Source organism: Nilaparvata lugens, chromosome X, assembly GCF_014356525.2.
Source record: "Nilaparvata lugens isolate BPH chromosome X, ASM1435652v1, whole genome shotgun sequence".
Lineage (NCBI taxonomy): Eukaryota > Metazoa > Arthropoda > Insecta > Hemiptera > Delphacidae > Nilaparvata > Nilaparvata lugens.
In genome coordinates, this window is record NC_052518.1 from 23,576,528 (window position 1) to 23,598,609 (window position 22,082).

At 35.9% G+C, this 22,082-nt stretch overlaps 1 protein-coding gene across 2 annotated transcripts in view; it reads left to right on the plus strand.

Moving 5' to 3' along the window:
• LOC111059102 (ribokinase) overlaps nt 1–22,082 on the plus strand; it is a 36,319-nt gene that overhangs the window by 10,364 nt on the left and 3,873 nt on the right. For both annotated transcript variants that reach the window (XM_022346720.2, XM_022346721.2), the window contains exons 4-6: nt 10,926–11,099; nt 11,571–11,659; nt 14,373–14,564. In XM_022346720.2, the coding sequence (XP_022202412.1) occupies nt 10,926–11,099; nt 11,571–11,659; nt 14,373–14,564 (455 nt within the window). The remainder of the gene's footprint in view (nt 1–10,925; nt 11,100–11,570; nt 11,660–14,372; nt 14,565–22,082) is intronic.

Sequence of the window (22,082 nt, forward strand, 5' to 3'; positions counted from 1 at the left end):
CGGAGAAAATGTCATATAAACACTTTTTTTATAATTCAATGTCAAAACATTCTTCACAAGCCAAGACCTCACCCTGCAAAGTCCACTGTTAGCAAGAGATATAACACTGTCCCACGAGGATCCAGTAAAAGCTAATACAGTGTCATCCGCGTAAGACAATATCCTACACCCCTGAATAGGAAGACTCAATAAATCGTCTATGTAAGCTTGAAATAGAATCGGGGATAATACTGTTCCTTGAGGTAGGCCAAATCCAAAGCTATTTTACTCTCCCTTCCATTCAAATTAATCACTTGTGTTCTGTTTTCCAAATAACTAGTAAATAGTCTTAATACTGGACCACGAAAACCATTTCCTTCAAGTTTCTCAAGCAGGTTTGAATGAGGGATGGTGTCATACGCCTTAGCCAGGTCCAGGAATACCGCTAAAGTTTTTTTATTTGACTTATAGTTATTTGTTATTATATTTACAAGTTCAGCTATGGCATCCTCAGTGCATTTATTTTCTTGAAAACCATATTGATATTTGTTTATTAAATTGAATTTATTCAAGTATGGAACAACCTGTTGTTTTATAATTTTTTCAAAAACTTTGGATATATTACTTATAAGGCTAATTGGACGATAATTGGTTGGGTTTGTTTTATCTCCTGACTTGTGTAATGGAATTATGTTGGCAATTTTAAAATGACTTGGGAAATGCCCTGTTTCCATACATTTATTGAAGATTAAAGTTAGAGGTAGAGCTATGAAGTGGGCTATTCTTTTAAGACAAACGCTACTTAAATTATCGAAACCAGGAGCAGCACTATTTTTTAAACTATTTATCTGATTCATAACTTCATCATAATTTGTGGGACGTATGAAAAATGAATTCAGAAATCGAAAGTTAGAATTATTACCAGTTTCTTGAGGAAAATTTTCATTTTCTTCAAATAGTTTTTCTGCATATGTCTTTCCCACCTGTGAGAAATAATTATTTAATAATTCAGGATCAATATCAGGGGGGAGCTTATGACGTTTAGTGTCTAAAATTTCCTGGATGCAGTTCCATACCTTTTTATTGTTTCCTTCACATGATTTCAGTTTGTTTTTATAGAATTCGAATTTAGCTGATTTAATAAGTTTATTTAATAGGTTGAAAAATGGAAAATTTATTGTTGAGTGTACTTAAGCCCCTATTCCAATAAATTTACAAAAAATAGCCAAATTTGACCAAAATGACCAAAAAATGGCCAGAGAGCAAATTTTTCTGTCCGATTACTAGATTTGGCAGAAATAGCTGAAAACTGGAAAATGAGCCGAAAATACGATGTTTTTGGGTCACTTTGTATATAGCAAAAGGAAATTTTGCATGAAGAAATTGGTTCTGGACTTCTCTTATGTACCCAAATAATATATTATGAAATCAGAACTATAATATAAATCGCATGCACCAATGTATAGTGACTGGACTCTACTTCATTTTCAAAGTTTGAAACATTAACGCGCTCATTCACCTTACCAGTTGAGAATATTTTTTCAAGAACTAATTGAAAAAAAACAAATTGTGTACAGAAGTTCAGCTAGTGTGAAAATATTGTTCTCTTTAGAGGACATCTCAATTACGCCGAAGATACGCCCAAAATTAACGGTTTTCAGCGTTTCCCAGTATTTTTCCGCGTTTTCTTATCTCTTCCAAAAACTAATTCACAAATGATATTCGAATTTGGTAAACAGGTTCATTTAAATTGATCGTATGTTTTATTGAAAGGACTTTAAATTACGCCAAAACATACGCACAAAATCTGTATTTTTTCAATATCAGATTGACAGAAAATTTTATTACAGCGTTTGGCTAGGATCTTAAAATGTTGCAATGAGAGGACAATATTTCGTCGAAGATACGCCCAAAATCAGTGTTTCTCACTTATTTTGATAATTTATAGAACATATTTATACAAATTTGGTATTAAACAGGTTTAGCTGAGGTGGAAAAATGTATCAGAAGGGAAATAAGGAAATAATTTAAAATAGCCTACGGGCCAAAGATACGCTCAAAATATTTGTATTTCATCGTTTTTTCTGTGGTTCACAACTTTTACTTAATTAATTTCACAGAAAAAAGTGTAATGTGAAATTTTCATCTTTCAATATTATTATCAAAATTTTATATTTTTTTGCTTTTCAAATATGAGTTTGTGTTTAGGAATAAGTTCATAATTTTAAACTTTATAAAATAGAAACTCAGGAAGTGAAAGTGCAAATTTTTAGTGAGAAAACATGAAGAACCCAATATTAACATATAAATTTGAGTGTTAATAGGAAAGAACATTGGGTAATACGGCAAGGCAGAACTTCCAAAAAGATCTCTCTGCCGATAAAAGCCATATGAAATATGAATAAATAAAAAATTTAACAGAAGTGTTCAAATCAGGTACAGAGGTTCAGCTAGGGTGTAAATATCTTATTTTGAGAGACTTCAATATATCGCCGAAGATTAGCGTTTTTCTATAATTTTCAGCTTTGTGATTATCATTTCAAATTGATCAAATTTGGTACGCAGGTTAGTTTAATATTTCTTTAGCTTTTGAGTAAGTTTTTCCAGGGTTTTCAGGAACAAATTAACTTGAAAGTGTAAACAACAAAGTGTTAACAGGTTTACCTAAATTAGAGGCTTTCTTTTCTCAAGTTTTTCGTCGAGCTTTCAAAAAAATCTATAGTTTCAAATACTAAAAGAATACCGGTCACAGCGAAAAATAGTAAATTGAATAAGCCATGGATCACTATAGGTTTAGTTCAATCTATCAGGCATCGAGACATAATGAAAAAGAGACTCAATAGACAACCATTTTGTATAAATATAAAAAATGGATTTATCCATTACAGAATTCATTCATTGATTACAGAATTCATTGATTAAGCAAGCCAAATACAATTATTACAGGAACAAAACAGAAGAAGTTTCCAATAAACCTAAACATTTCTGGACAACAGTAAATGAAGTCTCTGGCAGACCAACTCGAAAACCAACATTCCCGGTCAATGAGTTTATGAGTGATTGCCAGACTTCCGTGCAACAGAGTGCTACTGAAATCAGCTCTAACTTTGATAAGTATTTTGCCTCAGTTGGGAATCAATTGGCCGATTCTATAACTCCTTTGGGCGAACCAGAATTAAATTACTCTGATCATGCTGTAGATTGCGTGTTTGAGTTCCAGAAAATTGAAGAGGAAGAGCTCAGGGAGGTTGTTGCTAGTATAAGAGGTAATAGCGCCCCAGGCCATGATTATATACCTGCTAGAGTAATTAAAGAAAACATCAACATTCTTCTAAATCCTATCCAGCATTTAATCAATTTAAGCATACAGACAGGTTTATTTCCAATAGTTTATTACAACTTATTTGTTACAAGAAGAGATAAAATAAGAAATGAATAGCCAAGACAAAAGACAAATTATCCAAAGATTTCATTTTGATGAAGCAAATGAAGGATGAGACAGTAGCTGTGCTAAAAGATTATGAGGAGATAAGATGTCGGTGGATGAGATATTTTGGAAGACTACTGAATGAAGAGAATCCAAGAGAAAAGTTTGAAGATGGGGATATAAATGAGAATGTTGTGCAAGAAATAGACAGAAATGAAGTGGCTGTTGTACTGAGAGCAATGAAGAATGGGAAGCTGTGGGAGTGGATCAAATCTCAATTGAAGCATGGTGCATGCTATTTGCAGATGGCATCGTGCTTTGTGAACCTACCAAAGATCAGTTGGAAGAAAGGCTGGAAAGCTGGAGGAAGACTTTGGAGGAAAGGGGACCGAAAATTAGCCGATCAAAAAACAGAGTACATGGTATTGGAAAACAATGATGGGCTACCCTTACAGCTTGAAGGAAACCAACTCCAACCAGTTGTAAGTTCCAAGTACCTGGGTTCAAGTGTATAGAGAGATTGATGGCTTGATATAGAAATACAGCATAGAATAAATTGTGGATGGATAAACTGGAGAAAAATGAGTGGTGTTCTTTGTGATAAGAGAGTGAATTGTCAAATGAAGGGAAAAGTGTATAGATCAGTTGTGAGGCCAGCTATGCTGTATGGAACAGAAACATGGCCCATTTCAAATAAACAGGAACGAAAGATGGAAGTGGCTGAGATGAGAATGTTAAGATGAATGTGTGGGGTTACAAGAATAGATAAAATAAGAAATGAATTGATTAGAGGCACTGTAAAAGTTGGACCACTGGGGAAGAAAATGCAGGAGACAAGGATGAGGTGGTTTGGGCATGTACAGCGACGGGAGGAGGATTATGTTGGACGAAGAGTGCAGGATGGTGTGAGACGACGAGGAAGACCTAGGATGAGGTGGGGAGATAGAATAGCGGCTGACTTGCGGGAAAGTGGTTGGAGGAGAGAAGAAGCATTGGATAGGGCTTTGTGGAGAGGCAAACTAAGAGAAAGGAATGCCGACCCCATTTAAATGGGAAAAGGCACAGCCAAAGAAGAAGAAGAAGAAGAGACAGGGGTATTTCCAGACATTCTTAACATTTCTAAAGTGATTTCGTTTTACAAATCAGGCACCAAAAATGAATATAACAATTACCGCTAACGCTCTATTTCCCTACTGGCTATAACATCAAAAAATCTTGAAAAATATGTAAAGATTCAATTGATGCATTATTTAAAACAGTATTATCTTTCAACTCCATCACAATATGGGTTTCAGAATTTAAAAAATTCGTCTGACGTGTTTTTTGACTTATCTAAAAACATTTCAGACAACATAAAACAAAGGAACAAATCAATAATAACTTATTTAGACCTTGCTTAAGCCTTTGATTCAGTTGATAGGGAAAAGCTGATTATAAAATTGGAAATGATTGGGATTAAACATACTGCATAACTATGGTTCACGAGCTATTTTAAAGATAGAGTACAATATGTGCAGATAAACGAAGGTAGGTCTGATTTGGAGAAAGTTGATTGTGGTGTTGTACAGGGTAGTACCCTTGGGCCTATTCTATTTCTAATTTATTTAAACAATCTTACATTGCTGAACATCAGTAGTAAACTTTTTTTATTTGCTGATGATACGGCAGTGATCTCAACAGGTAAAAACTAGGATGAAACATACAATAATGCAACTTCTGATCTGGCTAGAATTAGAAGCTGGTTTGATCATAATTTTTTAACCGTAAATATATAAGACCAAGTACATGCCCTTGTTCACTCCTAATCAACTACATCCAGGACCCAGAGACTGAATTCCCGGTATTGAACATATGACAGCTGTTTATAAAATTCCTATTGATGTACCCTAAAAAAATTATGCCAGATATTATTCATACCTATGCCACAAGATATAGTTTGAGTTGTGGCTATTCGACGCATCAGGTGGTTCATGGGGTGAAGCTCAGAACGCCTTTTTATCTAGCCCAAATGGTGTACAGGAATCTGCCTGCTGAGATAAGGGATATCATGGAGGTCTGCAGAGTTAACGTGTTCAAGCGCATGGTGGAGTGGTGGATTTACCGCTTGGGTTGGAAAAGGTCAGAAAGCCTGCTTCAGTCGATGTATTGGCACTTATATCAGTCCTAACAGGTGTTTTCCTTTTCCTTTTTTTCTCCTGCATTTCAGCTTCTTGTATAAAGTAAATTTCGCACCTACGGTCGAAAATGTACGTTTTCCGGCTCGAGATCGCGGTTTTCAAGTTCGAGACGAAGTCGAGAACTTGAAGCGTTCGAGAGCCGGAAAAACATTTTTGCCCGTGTTGCGAACGCTATTTTTTGCCACACCAAAAAAAAAAAACTTCCCAATATATAAGAAATTGGAAAATAAATAAAATTCAAACAGTGTATTTTGATAGTTTGAATCTTGGTTATGACAACTTTCACTGTCAATTAATTTCAATATTACTAATTAATAATTTACAATAGTGACAATATTTTTATACTATTAATATTTCGAATAATTGTTTGAATTTTTATAGCTCACGCTTTGCTCCTGGTGCAATATCTCATGGATAGATGGATGAATAGAATTTTCATTACTATTTTGAAATAATGTGATTAAAAAATTAATATAATTGCATATTTCACAGTTTTGTCTCAAAATATATCTAAAAAATTGATTGAAATTTTAATTACGGTAACTAATATAAAAAATAGGTAATAAAAGTCGAAATTCATTGACAAAAAAATGTCATTGACCAAGGTTCGAACCTAGATCATGTATGTAATTCACTGAGCTTTGAGTTCTGATGTATTACACCTTTACGCTCTCGGCCATTGGGTATTGTTGATTGTAGAGGCCTGTAAGTCAGGTAACGTATGTAGGCTACTATAATATAGTGTATAGCGGCAAACTTGAAGCCGGTTTGCCGGCATTTTCACAACAAAATATTGCTCTGAAAATAGTTAAATCATAGAGAAAACATTCGAAGATTCAATCTTGAGTGGGCCTAATGTTTTCTCTATATGGTTTGATATTGAAGAAAAATTATCTAAAAGTTTTAATAATGAATTACAGAAAAATTACTAGGAATTTTTCAGTCAAGGCTTACCTTAAACTTTAGATCTCTGCTGTATTTTACTATTATTATTGTTGATTATATTGCATTAAGAAGTGGAATTCGATAATAAAAAAGAAACAATTATTACTCTACCTCACTTTTAAATATTGATACAATTATTGTACTTTGATTTCAAATTCGATTCTTCACTTTTAAATACTTGCGATACGTACCTTTCTGACAATGGACAATGCAGCCAACATTATATTGTTGAGGCTATGGAGATATCATCGTATTCTATTGTTTGATATCAAAAACACAATAATAAATATTAAATTATGAAACAGTAATTTATAAAATATATTATAGACATGATACCGCGATTCACGATACATAATTATATAGATTATTACAGTCGTTATGAGATTATCTCTCTATGATTTTTGTGAGATCGGACACGATCAGCTGTTATTCAAGGTCATTTTACAGCCCTAGGGCCGTAAAGTTTTACCGGCCTGGTCGGAAAACAATCACTTTCGGCCTCCATATGACGCACGTAAACCAGCTCATTACATCCAAGTGTGGCGAAAAAGCTATTTCAGCTTCTTGTATATATTTTCCTCTTTCATATCTTGAATTTATTTTTCTCTTTACATCAATGAGAAGTCACCGGGCTATCCGCTGGTCTTTATTATTGTAGGATATCTTATATTTCAAAATAAGACTCTCCCAACTCACTTCATAAACTTTTGTTTATTTTCGTTTTACAACTATCTTTTTCGCACAACATAATTATTTGAGCCCATTCCAATGACTAAATGTTTACTTTGGTGTTTGTTACTTTAAAAACATTTTAAACAAATGTTAAAAACATGTTTGGAATGATAACTATCAAAATGAAATATTTCCCACATTATTAGGATGTTCCCTAACCTGAATGTTGGATTTTACTACTGAGTTGCATTTATTATTTATTTATTACTTACTTTACTTTTTTACTTTATCCGGCTCTACAGTCCTGGGTGGACTTTGGCCTCCTCAACATAGCGCCTCCATTCGTCTCTATCCTGAGCACTCCGTCGCCAGTTTGCCACGCCCAGCACCCGGAGGTCTCCGATCACGTCGTTCAGCCATCTTGTCCGTGGTCGACCTCTCTTTCTCGTCCCAAGCATTCTTTCTTCCAGGAGTCTTGATGGTACCCTCTCGTCACTCATTCTGGCTAAATGTCCAAGCCATTCAATCCTTCTGGCCTTTATGAAACGCACCATATTTCCTGCTCCAATGGCCTGGGCTATCTCAACATTGAATCTGGCTCTCCACACTCCTCCGTCACATATTGGTCCCCAGATTCTTCTGTACATTTTTCTTTCAAATGACCTTAATGCTTTTTCATCTTTGTTCAAGATAGTCCATGTTTCGGCCCCATAGGTTACAACTGGTCTCACTAGCGTCATGAACATTTTCACCTTTGTTTTTCTGGATATGAGCCTGCTTTTAAATATTTTTTGATTAGCAAAGTATGCTCTGTTGCCCATCATTATCCGATTTTGTATTTCTTGACTGGTCTTATTGTCTGCTGTCAGGGTTACCCCAAGGTATTTGAACTCTCTGACGCCTTCTATAACACAGTCATCGGCTATTTCCAGATTACATACTTGCCTTCTTGCTTGATTTGCAGGCATTCTCATATATTTAGTTTTATTTATGTTCACTTCAAGACCCACCTCTCTTGCCTCTTCCCTCATTTTGCTAAAAATTTCTTTGAGGCTATTTTGATTTCTTGAGACTAGGACAACATCATCTGCATAAGCTAATACTTGGTTTGTTCTGTTGATTATAGTTCCGCTTGTGCCGAGTTTCTGGAGCACCATCTCTAGAACCAAATTGAATAGTGTTGCAGAGAGAGCATCGCCTTGTCTAACACCAGTAGTAACACTGAACATTCGGCTAGTTTTGTTACCTATCTTAACTTGAGCGGTTGTGCTGGACATTGTTAGCTTTATGAGACTTATCAATTTTCTCGGTATTCCATTTGCAATTAATACTCTCATCATTCTCTCTCTCCTGATGCTATCAAATGCCTGGCGGAAATCAACAAAGAGCAGATGTAGATCTGTATCATACTCAAAACATTTTTCCATCATCTGCTTCATGGTAAAAATTTGATCGATTGTACTTCTTCCTTGTCTGAAACCACATTGATGCTCTCCCATTATTTCTTTCACATACACACCTAGACGCTTCAAAAGCCATGCAGAGAAAATCTTATATGAAGTACTTAGCAATGTTATTCCCCTGAAGTTGTTGCATACCATTTTATCCCATTTTTTGAAAATAGGACATATTGTTCCAATTTTCCATTCATCAGGCATTGTCTCTTGTTCCCAAATCCATAAAATCAAGGTATGCATGGCTCTTCTCATCCTTTTTCCTCCATACTTTAGTAACTCAGCTGGTATTGAGTCCCCTCCTGGAGCTTTATTATTTTTGAGCTTTTTCATAACTTCTTCTACTTCAGCATATGTTGGGGGCTGAATTAGGGGCTCAGCACTATCATATACTATTGGGTCTTCTTCATCTTCAACTTGATTCAATAAACTGCTAAAGTGGTCAGCCCATCTATCCATTATCTCGCTATATTCACCAGCACTCTTCCATTCAAGTCCTTACATGCAATCAAGCTTGGTTGGAAGCCTTTTCTCATCCTTTTCACTGCTTGGTAAAATTTCCTACTTTCGTTTCGCTCGTTCATTATCTCCATGTTTTCAATGAGCTTTTTCATATATTCTCTCTTCTTTCTTCTACAAAGCTTGTTGGCTGTCTTCCGACTCTCCATATACTTAGCACGATTTCTCCTTGTTTCCCTTTGCATCATCGACCGTCTATCTTCATTTTTCTGGTTTACAGCTGCCTTGCACTCATCATCATACCATTCTATGTTTCTTCCCCTACTTCTCTCACCAAGGCTGTCTGTGGCGACCTCATTAACTGTTCTTTTTAAATTATCCCATAGCTCCTCTATATTCCTGTCATTACCCTCGAAATCATTCATGCCTTCAGGGATAATTATTACTCTACCTCACTTTTAAAATATTGATACAATTATTGTACTTTGATTTCAAATTCGATTCTTCACTTTTAAATACTTGCGATACGTACCTTTCTGACAATGGACAATGCAGCCAACATTATATTGTTGAGGCTATGGAGATATCATCGTATTCTATTGTTTGATATCAAAAACACAATAATAAAATATTAAATTATGAAACAGTAATTTATAAAATATATTATAGACATGATACCGCGATTCACGATACATAATTATATAGATTATTACAGTCGTTATGAGATTAACTCTCTATGATTTTTGTGAGATCGGACACGATCAGCTGTTATTCAAGGTCATTTTACAGCCCTAGGGCCGTAAAGTTTTACCGGCCTGGTCGGAAAACAATCACTTTCGGCCTCCATATGACGCACGTAAACCAGCTCATTACATCCAAGTGTGGCGAAAAAGCTATTTCAGCTTCTTGTATATATTTTCCTCTTTCATATCTTGAATTTATTTTTCTCTTTACATCATTGAGAAGTCACCGGGCTATCCGCTGGTCTTTATTATTGTAGGATATCTTATATTTCAAAATAAGACTCTCCCAACTCACTTCATAAACTTTTGTTTATTTTCGTTTTACAACTATCTTTTTCGCACAACATAATTATTTGAGCCCATTCCAATGACTAAATGTTTACTTTGGTGTTTGTTACTTTAAAAACATTTTAAACAAATGTTAAAAACATGTTTGGAATGATAACTATCAAAATAAATAAATAAATAAATAAAATGAAATATTTCCCACATTATTAGGATGTTCCCTAACCTGAATGTTGGATTTTACTACTGAGTTGCATTTATTATTTATTTATACATTCTGTAATTCAACTACCAGTTCAACTACTAGTTTGATATACTACCAAAAGTTGATTTATTTTAATTTGTAATTTTTAGTTATTTATTTTAGAGCGTAGTTGTTAGCATTTAGAAATTCTTCATTGCTCATTTTGTTTAAGCTTATTCAGGCCTCGACTGGCTGACCAGAATTCACCCCTACACACAGATGTATAGACTTTGTAGGGGTATTCCATGCATTTCTATTACGTTTATTGTAATATTATATTAAAAACTGTATAAATTCATTTTCTGGAATAAAGAATATTTGAATTGAATTTTGATAAAAATTGAGATTTTACAACTCTGCACTTCATAAATTAAATGAAACTGGTGATTGAATCGAGTTGAACGAAGCAAGCTCAATAAAAAATGCAATCATGGATCCTATTTCTGGATGATCCAGGGGGCCGAGCCGTCTGGCTAGACGGATAAAGCGAGTGAAGCGAGTCTGTCTGCTAGTATTAATATATGGTCTTTGTATTTTCAGGTGCCAATCATATTGTCATTGTACCTGGAGCGAATAAATGTTTGCGCGGTGATGATCTATTGAGTAAAAGTATTAGACAGAAGCTCGCTACAGCCAAAGTTGGATTATTCCAATTTGAAATTGATGCTGAAACTACACAGAAAGCTATGGAATTGATGAAAACTAGCGGAAAAGGTATTGAATTTGAGAATTAAATGTAGAATTTGGAAGTTTTAATTTTTCTAGATGACTAAACTGAATTTCTTATTATTAAAAATCATATTTATTTTGTAGTGGGTAAAAATTGAGATTGTATGTAAAATTTCATTTACTTTATAGTTTGTGTTGATTAATCTAATATTATTTATTAATTGTGTGGGACAAGATTGCAGATTTTTGCTGGCTGCCTACAAGTGATAAGCTTGAAGATGCGCCACTCGTGCAATCTGACAATCACAGTGTCCAATTCTTCTCCTCCCTATTTTTCTTATCGTCCAACCGGTTGTCTATTTTAAGATATTTCAAGTACTCAACGAATAATTTTGTTTGTTCTTAAGCTTATATGAGGAAATAAATTCCCTAGTAGTCGCTTTGTTTTATTAGTCAGTCTTATAGATTGTCTGAACTGGAATATTGCTTTATTATTATTATTATTTTTTTTTACAGGAACAGTTATACTTAATTGTGCTCCAGCTATCAAGGGTGATAAAAATATTCACTCTCTCGCTGATATTCTGATACTCAATGAAATCGAGGTGTGTATCTTCAATACCTTGATTGAATAACTCTATCTACCTGCTTAAAAAAAATATATTTTCATTTATTCATTAAATAACTGTCACTGATTTAGTTTTACTAATGCGTTGACAAACATCATATATTATTCCCAACCAATAAGCATTAAAATTAGTCAATATTATTCAAAAGCATCTGCAGAATAATATATTTTTCGCCCAACTTGGATGTAATGAGCTGGTTTTCGTGCGTCATATGGATGCCGAAAGTGATTGTTTTCTGACCAGGCCGGTAAAATTTTTACGGCCCTAGGGCTGTAAAATACGCAGTGGCTACAGTTACGGTAACCGTAGCCCCAGTTCGGGTTCCGGTAAAGTTATGACTTCGTTTGCGCATGCGCCAACAAACTTAGTTTTTTCACAGCACTCATTACCGGAGCTTACCTTGTCTAAATACAGCATTGTAATGCCTATATAATATATCCATATACGCATTACAATGCTGTATTTAGACAAGGTAAGCTTAGTGCGTATATTATGCGGATGTATGGTGTAGCATATTAGAATATTATATTAGAGCAGCTGAAAATTGAACACAAACTGAAACTGAAAGTATTACTTCTGAAGTTGTTTCCTAATCTATCTTTTGGGGTTTCGGGTATAGAGCCCCCCTACACCCCCCTCCAACTCACAAAAAAATCGGGAGTTTAGTTAATAAATAGCTTAGGTCTATAATGATTTGTTTAAAGGCTCTTGGCATATCTTTTTCCTTGAACTTATTTTTTTTTTGCTTCAAACAACCTATTACTTGAAAATCGATTTCGAGCCGGAAATTTTCGGCCCTAGGTGTGAAATATACTATTACAAACTAAATATGTTGTTTTCTTCCACTACTATATACTTTTATTTACAAAAACCTTGTGTGAATAAAACTATATTAAGTAGAAACTACCATATATTGAGTTTTTATTATATTATGGTACAATTATCTTTCTCAATTTATTATTCCTACTCAATAATAAAAAAATACCAAAAAACTGCTACTTCGCAGACAGAGCTCAGAGGAATTTTGAAGGCTAAGGGAAGAAACCCCTAACAGAAAATCGACTACTGCCTTGTAGTTTGGTATTGGCTTACCAAAGGCTAGGGTAGAAAACCAGAGAAAATTATCTGGTCCACCAGGTTAGGAGTTGGGCGAGAAGCTAATAACTCCTCCCTGTCAAAAAAACTTATTGTTAATCCTCAAGATGAGCTTTGAAATAGGATTGCCTACAACTGAAATATTAAGGAAACGCAAACATGTTTTGACAGCGGCTACTTGAAACGTAAGAACAATATTGCAACCAGGAAAAATTATGGAAGTAGCAAATGATGCTATAAAGTTCAACATTGATTTAGTAGCATTGCAGGAGGTGATATGGATGGGAAGTGGTCGAATAGACAAAACCATTTAGTGACTACCATTAGCCTCATAGCACACATCAAGTCTAATCAAGCTCTTCCCAAATGTTGATAATTTTATCTTCAGTAATTGTAGCAACATCTACTTAAATGTTTAACATAGCATTTTTTTAGTGAGATATATTGTTTATTCGAATTGATTGTAATTCATTGCATTTGTGATGTATAGTTGAAATGTTTGTACTTTTTGGAAATAAATTTGAATTAAAATTCGATTTCTTAATTCAGGTAGAATAGCTGGCAGTGGAGGCAAGTATCAACGATCCTTGATGAAGCCCTAAGGGTTAAAATCTCATGGCGTTAGTTCAGGCATATAATGACGCCATGCATATAAAGCCATGCCATTGGGGACCGTAAGGTACGTTTTCTTTTATGCAACTGAGGCCGACGATCGAGAAACATATATGTTTGAGTGCTCAAACATTATCAGCCTGTCAACTTGTGTCAACTTTCATGAGAATAAATAGTATTCTTTCTCGGCCTTCGGTTTCGGTCATGAACGAAAACGTACCTTCACGTCCAATCTCAGATACAGTGTCGTTCTACTAACGCAGCGAGTATTTCGCACACTGGTGCCTTATCAAAATACTGTTTGAGAGAATTCATTTCTTATTTATTTTATAATATTTTTGATTCTATGTTGTATAGTTGAAGCTTAAAATTTGTGTAGAATAGAAGATCTGAAAGTTGTCGAAAATATAAAAAATATTATATTTGAAGTGAATGATTGAAAAGGATGAAAATTTGAAGCTTCTTTGGAAAGCTTTACGTGTATTCCAATCATATCAGTTATCAGTATATCATATCAGATATCTGACGAAGTTATCTTAAGCTTTACGTATATTTCCATCATATCAGTTATCAGTATATCAATCTTACGTTCCTATCAAGGCGATTTAAATGATTTTATATCTTGCTCTCCACAATCACTACATTATTACATTGACAACCTTGACATTAAAATTTAATGTAGCCGATTTATAATTTAGTATCAAGCTGACAACTGTCTCATGACCAGATTTTCCTTCGAATATGTGTTTGTGTGAGTCTGTATGCGCCATACGCTAATAATAAAAATAATTATATCATTAATTATCAGTTATCTTTCATATTTTAATATCACACGTCAACACTACAGTCAGATTAACTTCAAACTGACAGCACAATGGGGAGCATCGATGTTTATAGGAATGCTGAAGTTCAGGCACGTTATTTTTGTTTATTATGGGTTTTAACAAGCTTCATTCGAATTTGAACTTGTAACATTTTGTAGGTTTTTGGAACAGTAGGAGTCGATGTAAGCAGCCTCGATGATGTGGAGCCAGCAATGCAGAAGCTTTTGGAGCTGGGGAGCAACGTGGTCATCATCACTCTCGGCAGTAAAGGAGCCGTGTTTGCCAGCAGAGACGATTCAAAAGTCACTCATGTTGCTGTCACTCCGGTCGATGAGCCCGTCGATACAACTGTGAGTTCTGAAAACATTTCAAGAGTACTATTGTTTTTTTTTCGAAAACTTGAGTCCCTTGAAGTAGACTGGAATCCGTGTCAAGGCAATTCTGTACTCTAAAATTATTCAATCATAAATCCTAGATGCAGAGCTACTATAACAAACAAAATCCTCGATTGGAAACAAATGAACTTGAAAGTTTGATGAGCCAATTTGATGAGTTTTTTTTCAATGTCAAGGCTATTCTCGAAACCTTACCATCCACTCAAACAAATTTGAATATTAGTTCTTTCAATGTAGCTTCTTCACCTACAACTGGAAATATCTCGCCAGTTGCCCTACCTAAGCTTCCTTTAATGACTTTTGACGGCGATTTGAAAATTTGGAGTCAATTTAAAGATTTATTCGAAGCCTCGGTTCATAATAATGGTCAAATTGCTGACATACAAAAACATATGTATCTTCGGTCTGTACTGAGAGGCGATGCACTGTCAGTCATTTCTGTAGTCCCATTGACAAGTGATCATTATGCTGAGGCATGGAAATTATTATTGAATCGCTACAATGACTCTTACAAGCTGACTGATGCATACTTGCAAGCAATTTTTGATATGCCAGCAGTTAATAAGCAACCAGACTCGCTACGAAAATTCATCACTCATTTAGCTGAGTATATTGCAGCACTAAAACCAATTGGTCATTCAGTTAATGACTGGTCGATTCCGTTATTATTTGTTAAATCGAAATCGGACGAGCTGAAATGTATTGAATGTAATAATTCTCATGAACTGGAAAATTGTAAAGTGTTCTTGAATCTCAAACCGTCTGATAGATTAAAACGTGTAAAAGAATGGAAACTAGGTATATGCTGTTTATCGGCAGGGCACTTTATTAGAGATTGTAGAAGAAGGAAGCCGTGCAGTCACTGTAATTCGCGTCATCATTCGCTCCTCCATTTAGAGCCGAGACAGCCGCCTGTTGAAAACACCAACACATTGGCCGGTAATAAACAAATGAACAGGGTAGACGTGCACGACGTCGCTGATCAAAGCCATCAAACATTTGTTACTGACTCAGCTAAGAAAGTATTTTCGAATGTAAATAGTTCCTTAGTATTGTTACCAACTGTTAAATTGGGAGTTCGAGGTAATCAAGGCAATTATCATAAGGTCAAAGTATTATTAGATAGTGCAAGCACAGAGTCATTCATTACAAGGCGATGCATGAAAAAACTGGGTTTAGTGGTACAGAAAACACACAGTTTGCCAATCTATGGATTATCTGATACTAAACTGGAAGTGACAGATGAAATTACTAACTGTGAATTTGAAATACCGAACTCCTCTTCATTAAAAATTACCGCGTCGGGAGTCAACAAAATAGCAGCTACAAATCAGATAAAAAATGCGTACTGGGCACATATTGAAGGACTGGAGCTAGCAGATTCTGAATTTTTCCTTTCAGAGGAGGTTGATATTTTATTGGGTGCTGAATATTTCCCCTTCATTCTGACTGGAAGAAAGGTGATTGGTCCAGCGGGTACACCATCTGCCCTAGAAACTGTATGGGGCTACTGCCTGATGGGTAAGGTATCAGAGGAGAGTTCTACTATCTCAAATAATCTGTGCATGTATTCCAATGCTAATTCAGAAGAGTTGGTGAAGGATTTTGGGTCGTAGAAGAGCCACCGAGGGCAAAAAAATTATTGGAAAGTGAAATGGCTTGTGAGGAGATATACAAATCAACTGTTTGTCGTTTGAATACTGGTAGATACATTGTAGAATTACCATCCAAGGAAACAAATACGAGGGAGATATCGGGATATCTTGGAGGTAAAACTAATGTCGGAGAAAATGTTTCCATGATTCGAGAAGAAGAATTGGGAAATAATTTAGAAGAAGTTCCAGGTAAACAAGGTAAGCAAGCCTTCAACAGTTATTTACCGATCAACGGTAATTTAAAGAAAGAGTTAAAAGTGAAATCACATGAAATCAAACCAATGGGAAGACCCATACCGAAAAAGGAAATTGGAGAAGATTTTTTTGAAAGGGAGAAACGAAATTTGGAAGAGTTAGATGATGATAGACAGGATAATGTTGAAATAAAATGGACAAAATCCGAAAAGGGAGAAGAAATGAAAGAGTATACTCTAACAACTATGTCGTATGGTGTATCATCATCGCCATTTCTTGCCATTTGTACTACGCATCAGTTTATTGAAGATGAAGAAAAAATGTTCCCTGCGGCTTCTGAAGCCTTACGGTTTTCTACTTACATGGATGATATAGTTACATCAGTCTCATCAATGGAAGCAACCAAGCAACTGCAGCTTACTGAATTGTTGAGCAAAAGGAAATTTGAATTGCTAAAGTGGGCCAGCAATCATTCTACCATTCTATCAAATCTCCCTCCAGAGCATTGCGCTATTGATGCAAAAGATTTCACTTTGGAGTCTGATAGAACCATTAAAATTCCTGGCTTTCAATCGAATCCAATTGGTTACTACCTCTTCTACAGGGTGAAGGTTCCATCCAGTCTAGCTACAAAACGAAATGTTTTATCAACTTTAGCACAAATTTTTGATCCATTAGGATATTTGACACCTTTCATGCTTACCTTCAAGAGTATAATTCAATGTCTATGGCAATCGGGATGTGACCGGGATGATATAGCATCCGTGGAGGTAGTGAAGAAATGGGAGCTTTGTGTGGTTGTCCTAGTAGCTAGATTATTACATGAAGTTCAAGAAGTGCTTTCAAAAATTATAAACATAGATTATATTGCAGCTTGGACTTATTCAACTGTGGCAGTGAGTTGGATTCGGTCTTCACCTCATCGTTGGGCTAGGTTTGTGGCAAATCGTGTAAGTCAAGTACAGGAACACCTGTCTACAGAGCAATTCAGATATGTGTCAACCGAATGTAATCCAGCTGATTGTGCTAGTCGAGGACTATTGCTCAATGAATTAATTGGTAATTCTCCGTGGTGGAATGGTTCTGATTGGTTAGACAAACCACTGGAGTGCTGGCCACACCAAACCCACGGTAATGATGAAAATTCCAAACAGATTGAATTGGAAGTAAGAAAAATTACTCTAGCAACACAGAGTAAAGACTCAGAGGAATCAACTCAATCGGTGAACTTGAGAAATCTATGGAGTTTACTCAAAAGAATTGTATCCTCATTCTGGAAACGTTGGCAATTGGAGTATGTATCTAGCTTGCAAACCCGAACAAAATTGTACAGAAAACATAGTAATGTTAACATTGGACGTATGGCTCTCTTAAAGGAAAGTAACCTACTCCCTCTTCACTGGAGGCTTGGTCGAATAACGAAGATATTCCCTGGACAGGATGGAGTTGTGAGAGTGGTGGAGGTACAGACTGCAAAGGGAAGTCTAACTAGGGCTGTCAATAGGGTATGTCTCCTCCCTATTGATGAAGATTAGACCTTATTGAAGGGAACTTCAATAAGTTTAGTGGTTAGTTTTTTTTTTGTTTCTTGTTTTACATGTGGGAAAGGTTCCCAAGTTGCTTTGTTTCTTGTTTTTATCTATATTGGTTGTATATAGTCATTATTTCTCGTCCCATCCTCTCCTTTCCGTGGGCCTCCTACTCCTTTTGTATAAGTCTCCTCAATGGCCCCTGAGGAGTGAAGATATTTTTTTTCTAGTTTCCCTAGTAGGGTTCGTTATAGGTGTTTTTTTTTGTTTGGAAGTTCTTCCAAGGTGGGCGGAATGTTCGGACGTTATGAATGTTCCCCTTTAATGTCTGGCGTTGTGTGGTGACAGCCAATCGAACAGCTCACTTCTCGTAATGTCGATTTTTGCAAAGTGATCTATTGATTATTTATTGTGATTTATTACAAGTGTCGTCTCGTCTCGTATCGTGATCTGGACCCGGGATCCTGGAAGCAAGGAGGATTTGGACATGAAGGTAGGCCTATGTTATTGTGCACTTAGCCATTTTAATTGTTCAACTTGCTACCCGACGCCAGACAACCCAAAAGTTCTCGATGTAGTAATTGATACAGTCCACAAACCAGAGTGCTGTTTGAGCCACCCTCTGTAGCATTTATACATTTTTATTCACAAAACATAATACAAATTTATAAAATTCATTTACACATTTAACAGTGAATACTCTCCACAAAGACTTGACAATGAAATTCCATACTGGTAATAAGTATATACAGACAAATATATAAATAGTAGCTTAAATGCTACACTTAATCATTATAAATGGCAAATTCACTATGAGAATAAGAAGTTCTGAATAAGAAGGCGGATTGAATCAGTTGCTCTGCAGCATCCCTGCCAATTTCTAACAACCATCTACTCAAATGTTGCTTGTAGGTGTTAATACTGTAATTTTCAGACTGTTTTAAATGATTGGGAACGTTTCTATATAATATATGGCAGATGTATTTACTATTATTTTTAAAGCAGTTATGTAGGAGTCGGGGATGAGCAATACCAAAGTTAATTAGATGTCTTGTATTATGAGTATGAGCTAAATTATTGAAAATGAAGTGTTTGTTGTAGTATATGTAATTCATTAATACTCGTATGTAAAGCTGTCTAATATTAAAAACTTGAAACTCTTGGTAAACAAGATTAGATGGGTAGCGATAGTCTCGCCTGAGACATGTCTTGATGATTGCTCGCTGTGCCACCGCCACCGGCTCCAAGGCAAACGAGGAGGCTCCACCCCAAGCTATGACACCATACATAAGAACTGACTGGATATATGCGTAGTACGCCACCCGCAGTTGATGTAAAGGGAGGACCTCTCTTAGCTATCTGAAGGCATATATCATTTTGCGCACTCGCTGCTTCAGTGAAATAGCTTGTGGAGCCCAGCTTAATTTGTGGTCAATGAGAATGCCAAGGTACCTGTACTTCTCCACTCGCTGCAATACCCCACAGTCACACGTAGTGGACTGATAGTCATCACATGAGTGGAGCCTGAGGATCTCCTGAACTGGGCTACTGTTTGATTTGAAATGAATAGGCAAATACTTAGTTTTGTCAACATTCAGAGTAAGTTCGTTCTGATCGAGTCACTTCCTGACACCAAAGAAATCCTTGGTAGCCTTAGTGAAAGCCTCCTCCCAGGTAGTCCCAAATGATACAACTGCAGTGTCGTCTGCAAAGAGAAATATCTTGCTATCTAGGGGAACTTTACTAAAGGTTATTGATGTAGACCAGAAAAAGCAAAGGGCCTAGTGTGCTTCCCTGAATCACACCGTAATCTACATTATACATATCACTGGAAATATTATTAATACAGGTGGTCTGTTTCTGTTCATGTAGATAGCTTTGAAACCATTGCAGTGTCACACCTCTGACCCCACAGCATTCCAATTTCTGCAATAGTTTTGGTCGGTTCACAGCATCAAATGCCTTGGCAATATCAAGGAAGGTAATAAGTACATTATTACCTTCACCCACCTTTTGCACTATTTCGTTGGTGATATCGAACAGAGCATTTGATGTATTCTTGTTTAATCTGAAGCCATACTGATGGAAACTAACAAATTATTTGATTCTAAATAAGACTGTAATTGAATTTTAACAATTTTTTCAAGAATTTTGGAAAATACACTTAACATGGAAATGGGCCGAAAATTATTGATTGAAGATTTAGAGCCGGATTTAAAAATGGGAATGATCTTGGCAATTTTGAATGCATTTGGGAATTTGCCTGTTCGGATACTTTCATTAATAATGTGGGAGAGAGGCTCGATCACAGCATTTATGTGTTCTTTAATAAATTTAGTATGGATGCCATCCTGACCCGGAGCAGAGCCTCCCCGCATATTCTTGAAATTTTAAAAATATCAAGTCGTGTCACAGGCTGCAACTCAAAAGTCACATCGGTAGAATGATCTACATCACTCACCAATAGTGGACCACGCTCCGGAATTGCACCCGCCAAACGAGCTCCAACATTTGAAAAGAAATTATTGAATAAATTACTAATTCGCTTGATGTCCGACTCTGATGGCACCCCATCCCCGTGAAACTGTGCCAAGGGGAATCCCCCAGCCACACCCGGCCTGCATGCCAATTCATTTACCACTGACCAAAACATTTTAGGATTCCCCCTGCACTATTAATTTTTTCCTTAAAGTAGTTTGTTTTTGCATTTCTGATTGTTGAATGTAAAATGTTCCTATAAGTGCGGTATTGCTGACGCAATTGATAATTGAAAGGTTGCCTTAATACCCTTTTGCTTAATCTGTCTCGGAATCTAATAGAATTAACAAGGCTCTGAGTTATCCAAGATTTTATTTTCCTGTTTTTAGCTGTTACTGATTTGGTCCGTGTATTGCCTTCTATGGCTGACTGGAAACGCTAATAAAAGTATCAGTTGAATAATCAGCATCATCCCTTACATCAGTTACACAGCCCCAATCAGTCGACAACAAGGCAGCGCCAACGGCATTCCAATCAGTAACCCTGTAAGTGGTGGATCTCTCCCGTGACTATGCCCAAGATCGTTGGGCGCTCCAGAGCTAAGTTGAACTAATATGGGATAGTGATCGGTAATTGATGATTCTATGATAGCAGATTTTATGTGAAGTTTTTTGTCATTTTTCAGGAAGAAATGGTCTAAACAGGAGTTTCCCGCGGGATGTGTTACCCTGTTGATTAAACTTATAAATCCCAACTCATGCATCATATCAAGGTAACAGTCCTGCGGGGAATTCGGAGGAACATTCAGAATATTGACATCACCACAGAATAATTGTAAATGATCCTTACCGTTTCTGTTAAGAAAATAGCTCTGAAGCGCCAAAACAAATGAATCGAGACAAGAGTTAGGGCTACGATAGGCGGACAACAGGTGGCAAAGCACGCCGTTCAGATTAAAGGCCAGGGCTAGGCAGTTGGCGGCTCCCCCCAGGCACAGCTGATCACAGGAGGTAACGGCCAACAATATAGACCACAACACCGTCATTCTGATTTAATTTATTTGTTGATCGAAAATAATTATATCCAGGGAGCTGCATCACAACATCATCATCATCCAACCAGGTTTCGGTTAAAACAATACAACTCATTTTAAGTTTGTTAAAACTATTTAAAAATACTGTGAATTCATCAAAGTTTCTATTATAGCTACGTATATTCATATGGAGTGTATGGAATTCATATTTCATGCTTCCTATTTCAAAATATCTTTCTAATGCTTGAGTACTATTGAATGTTAAACTGTCAATTAAATTGGATTCTATAATGCATTCATCGTCGGTGAAGAACATAAGAGGCACATCATTCTTCTGTCACCCGGCTTTAGATAGATATTGTATTGTTAAAATGAATTTTAATATTCAACTCCAATTAAAATATAATGTAAAAACAGTAATCGTTTCATAATAAAAAACGCAATAGAGAGTACAGAAAAAAAATTAAAAAATACATAAAATCAACGAAAACAAAGATTTTTGTTGCTAAGCAATTAGCTAATTGGACTCTTAATTACTGAAACATTATTCTAATAATCATACTGAAAAATATTATAGAAATTA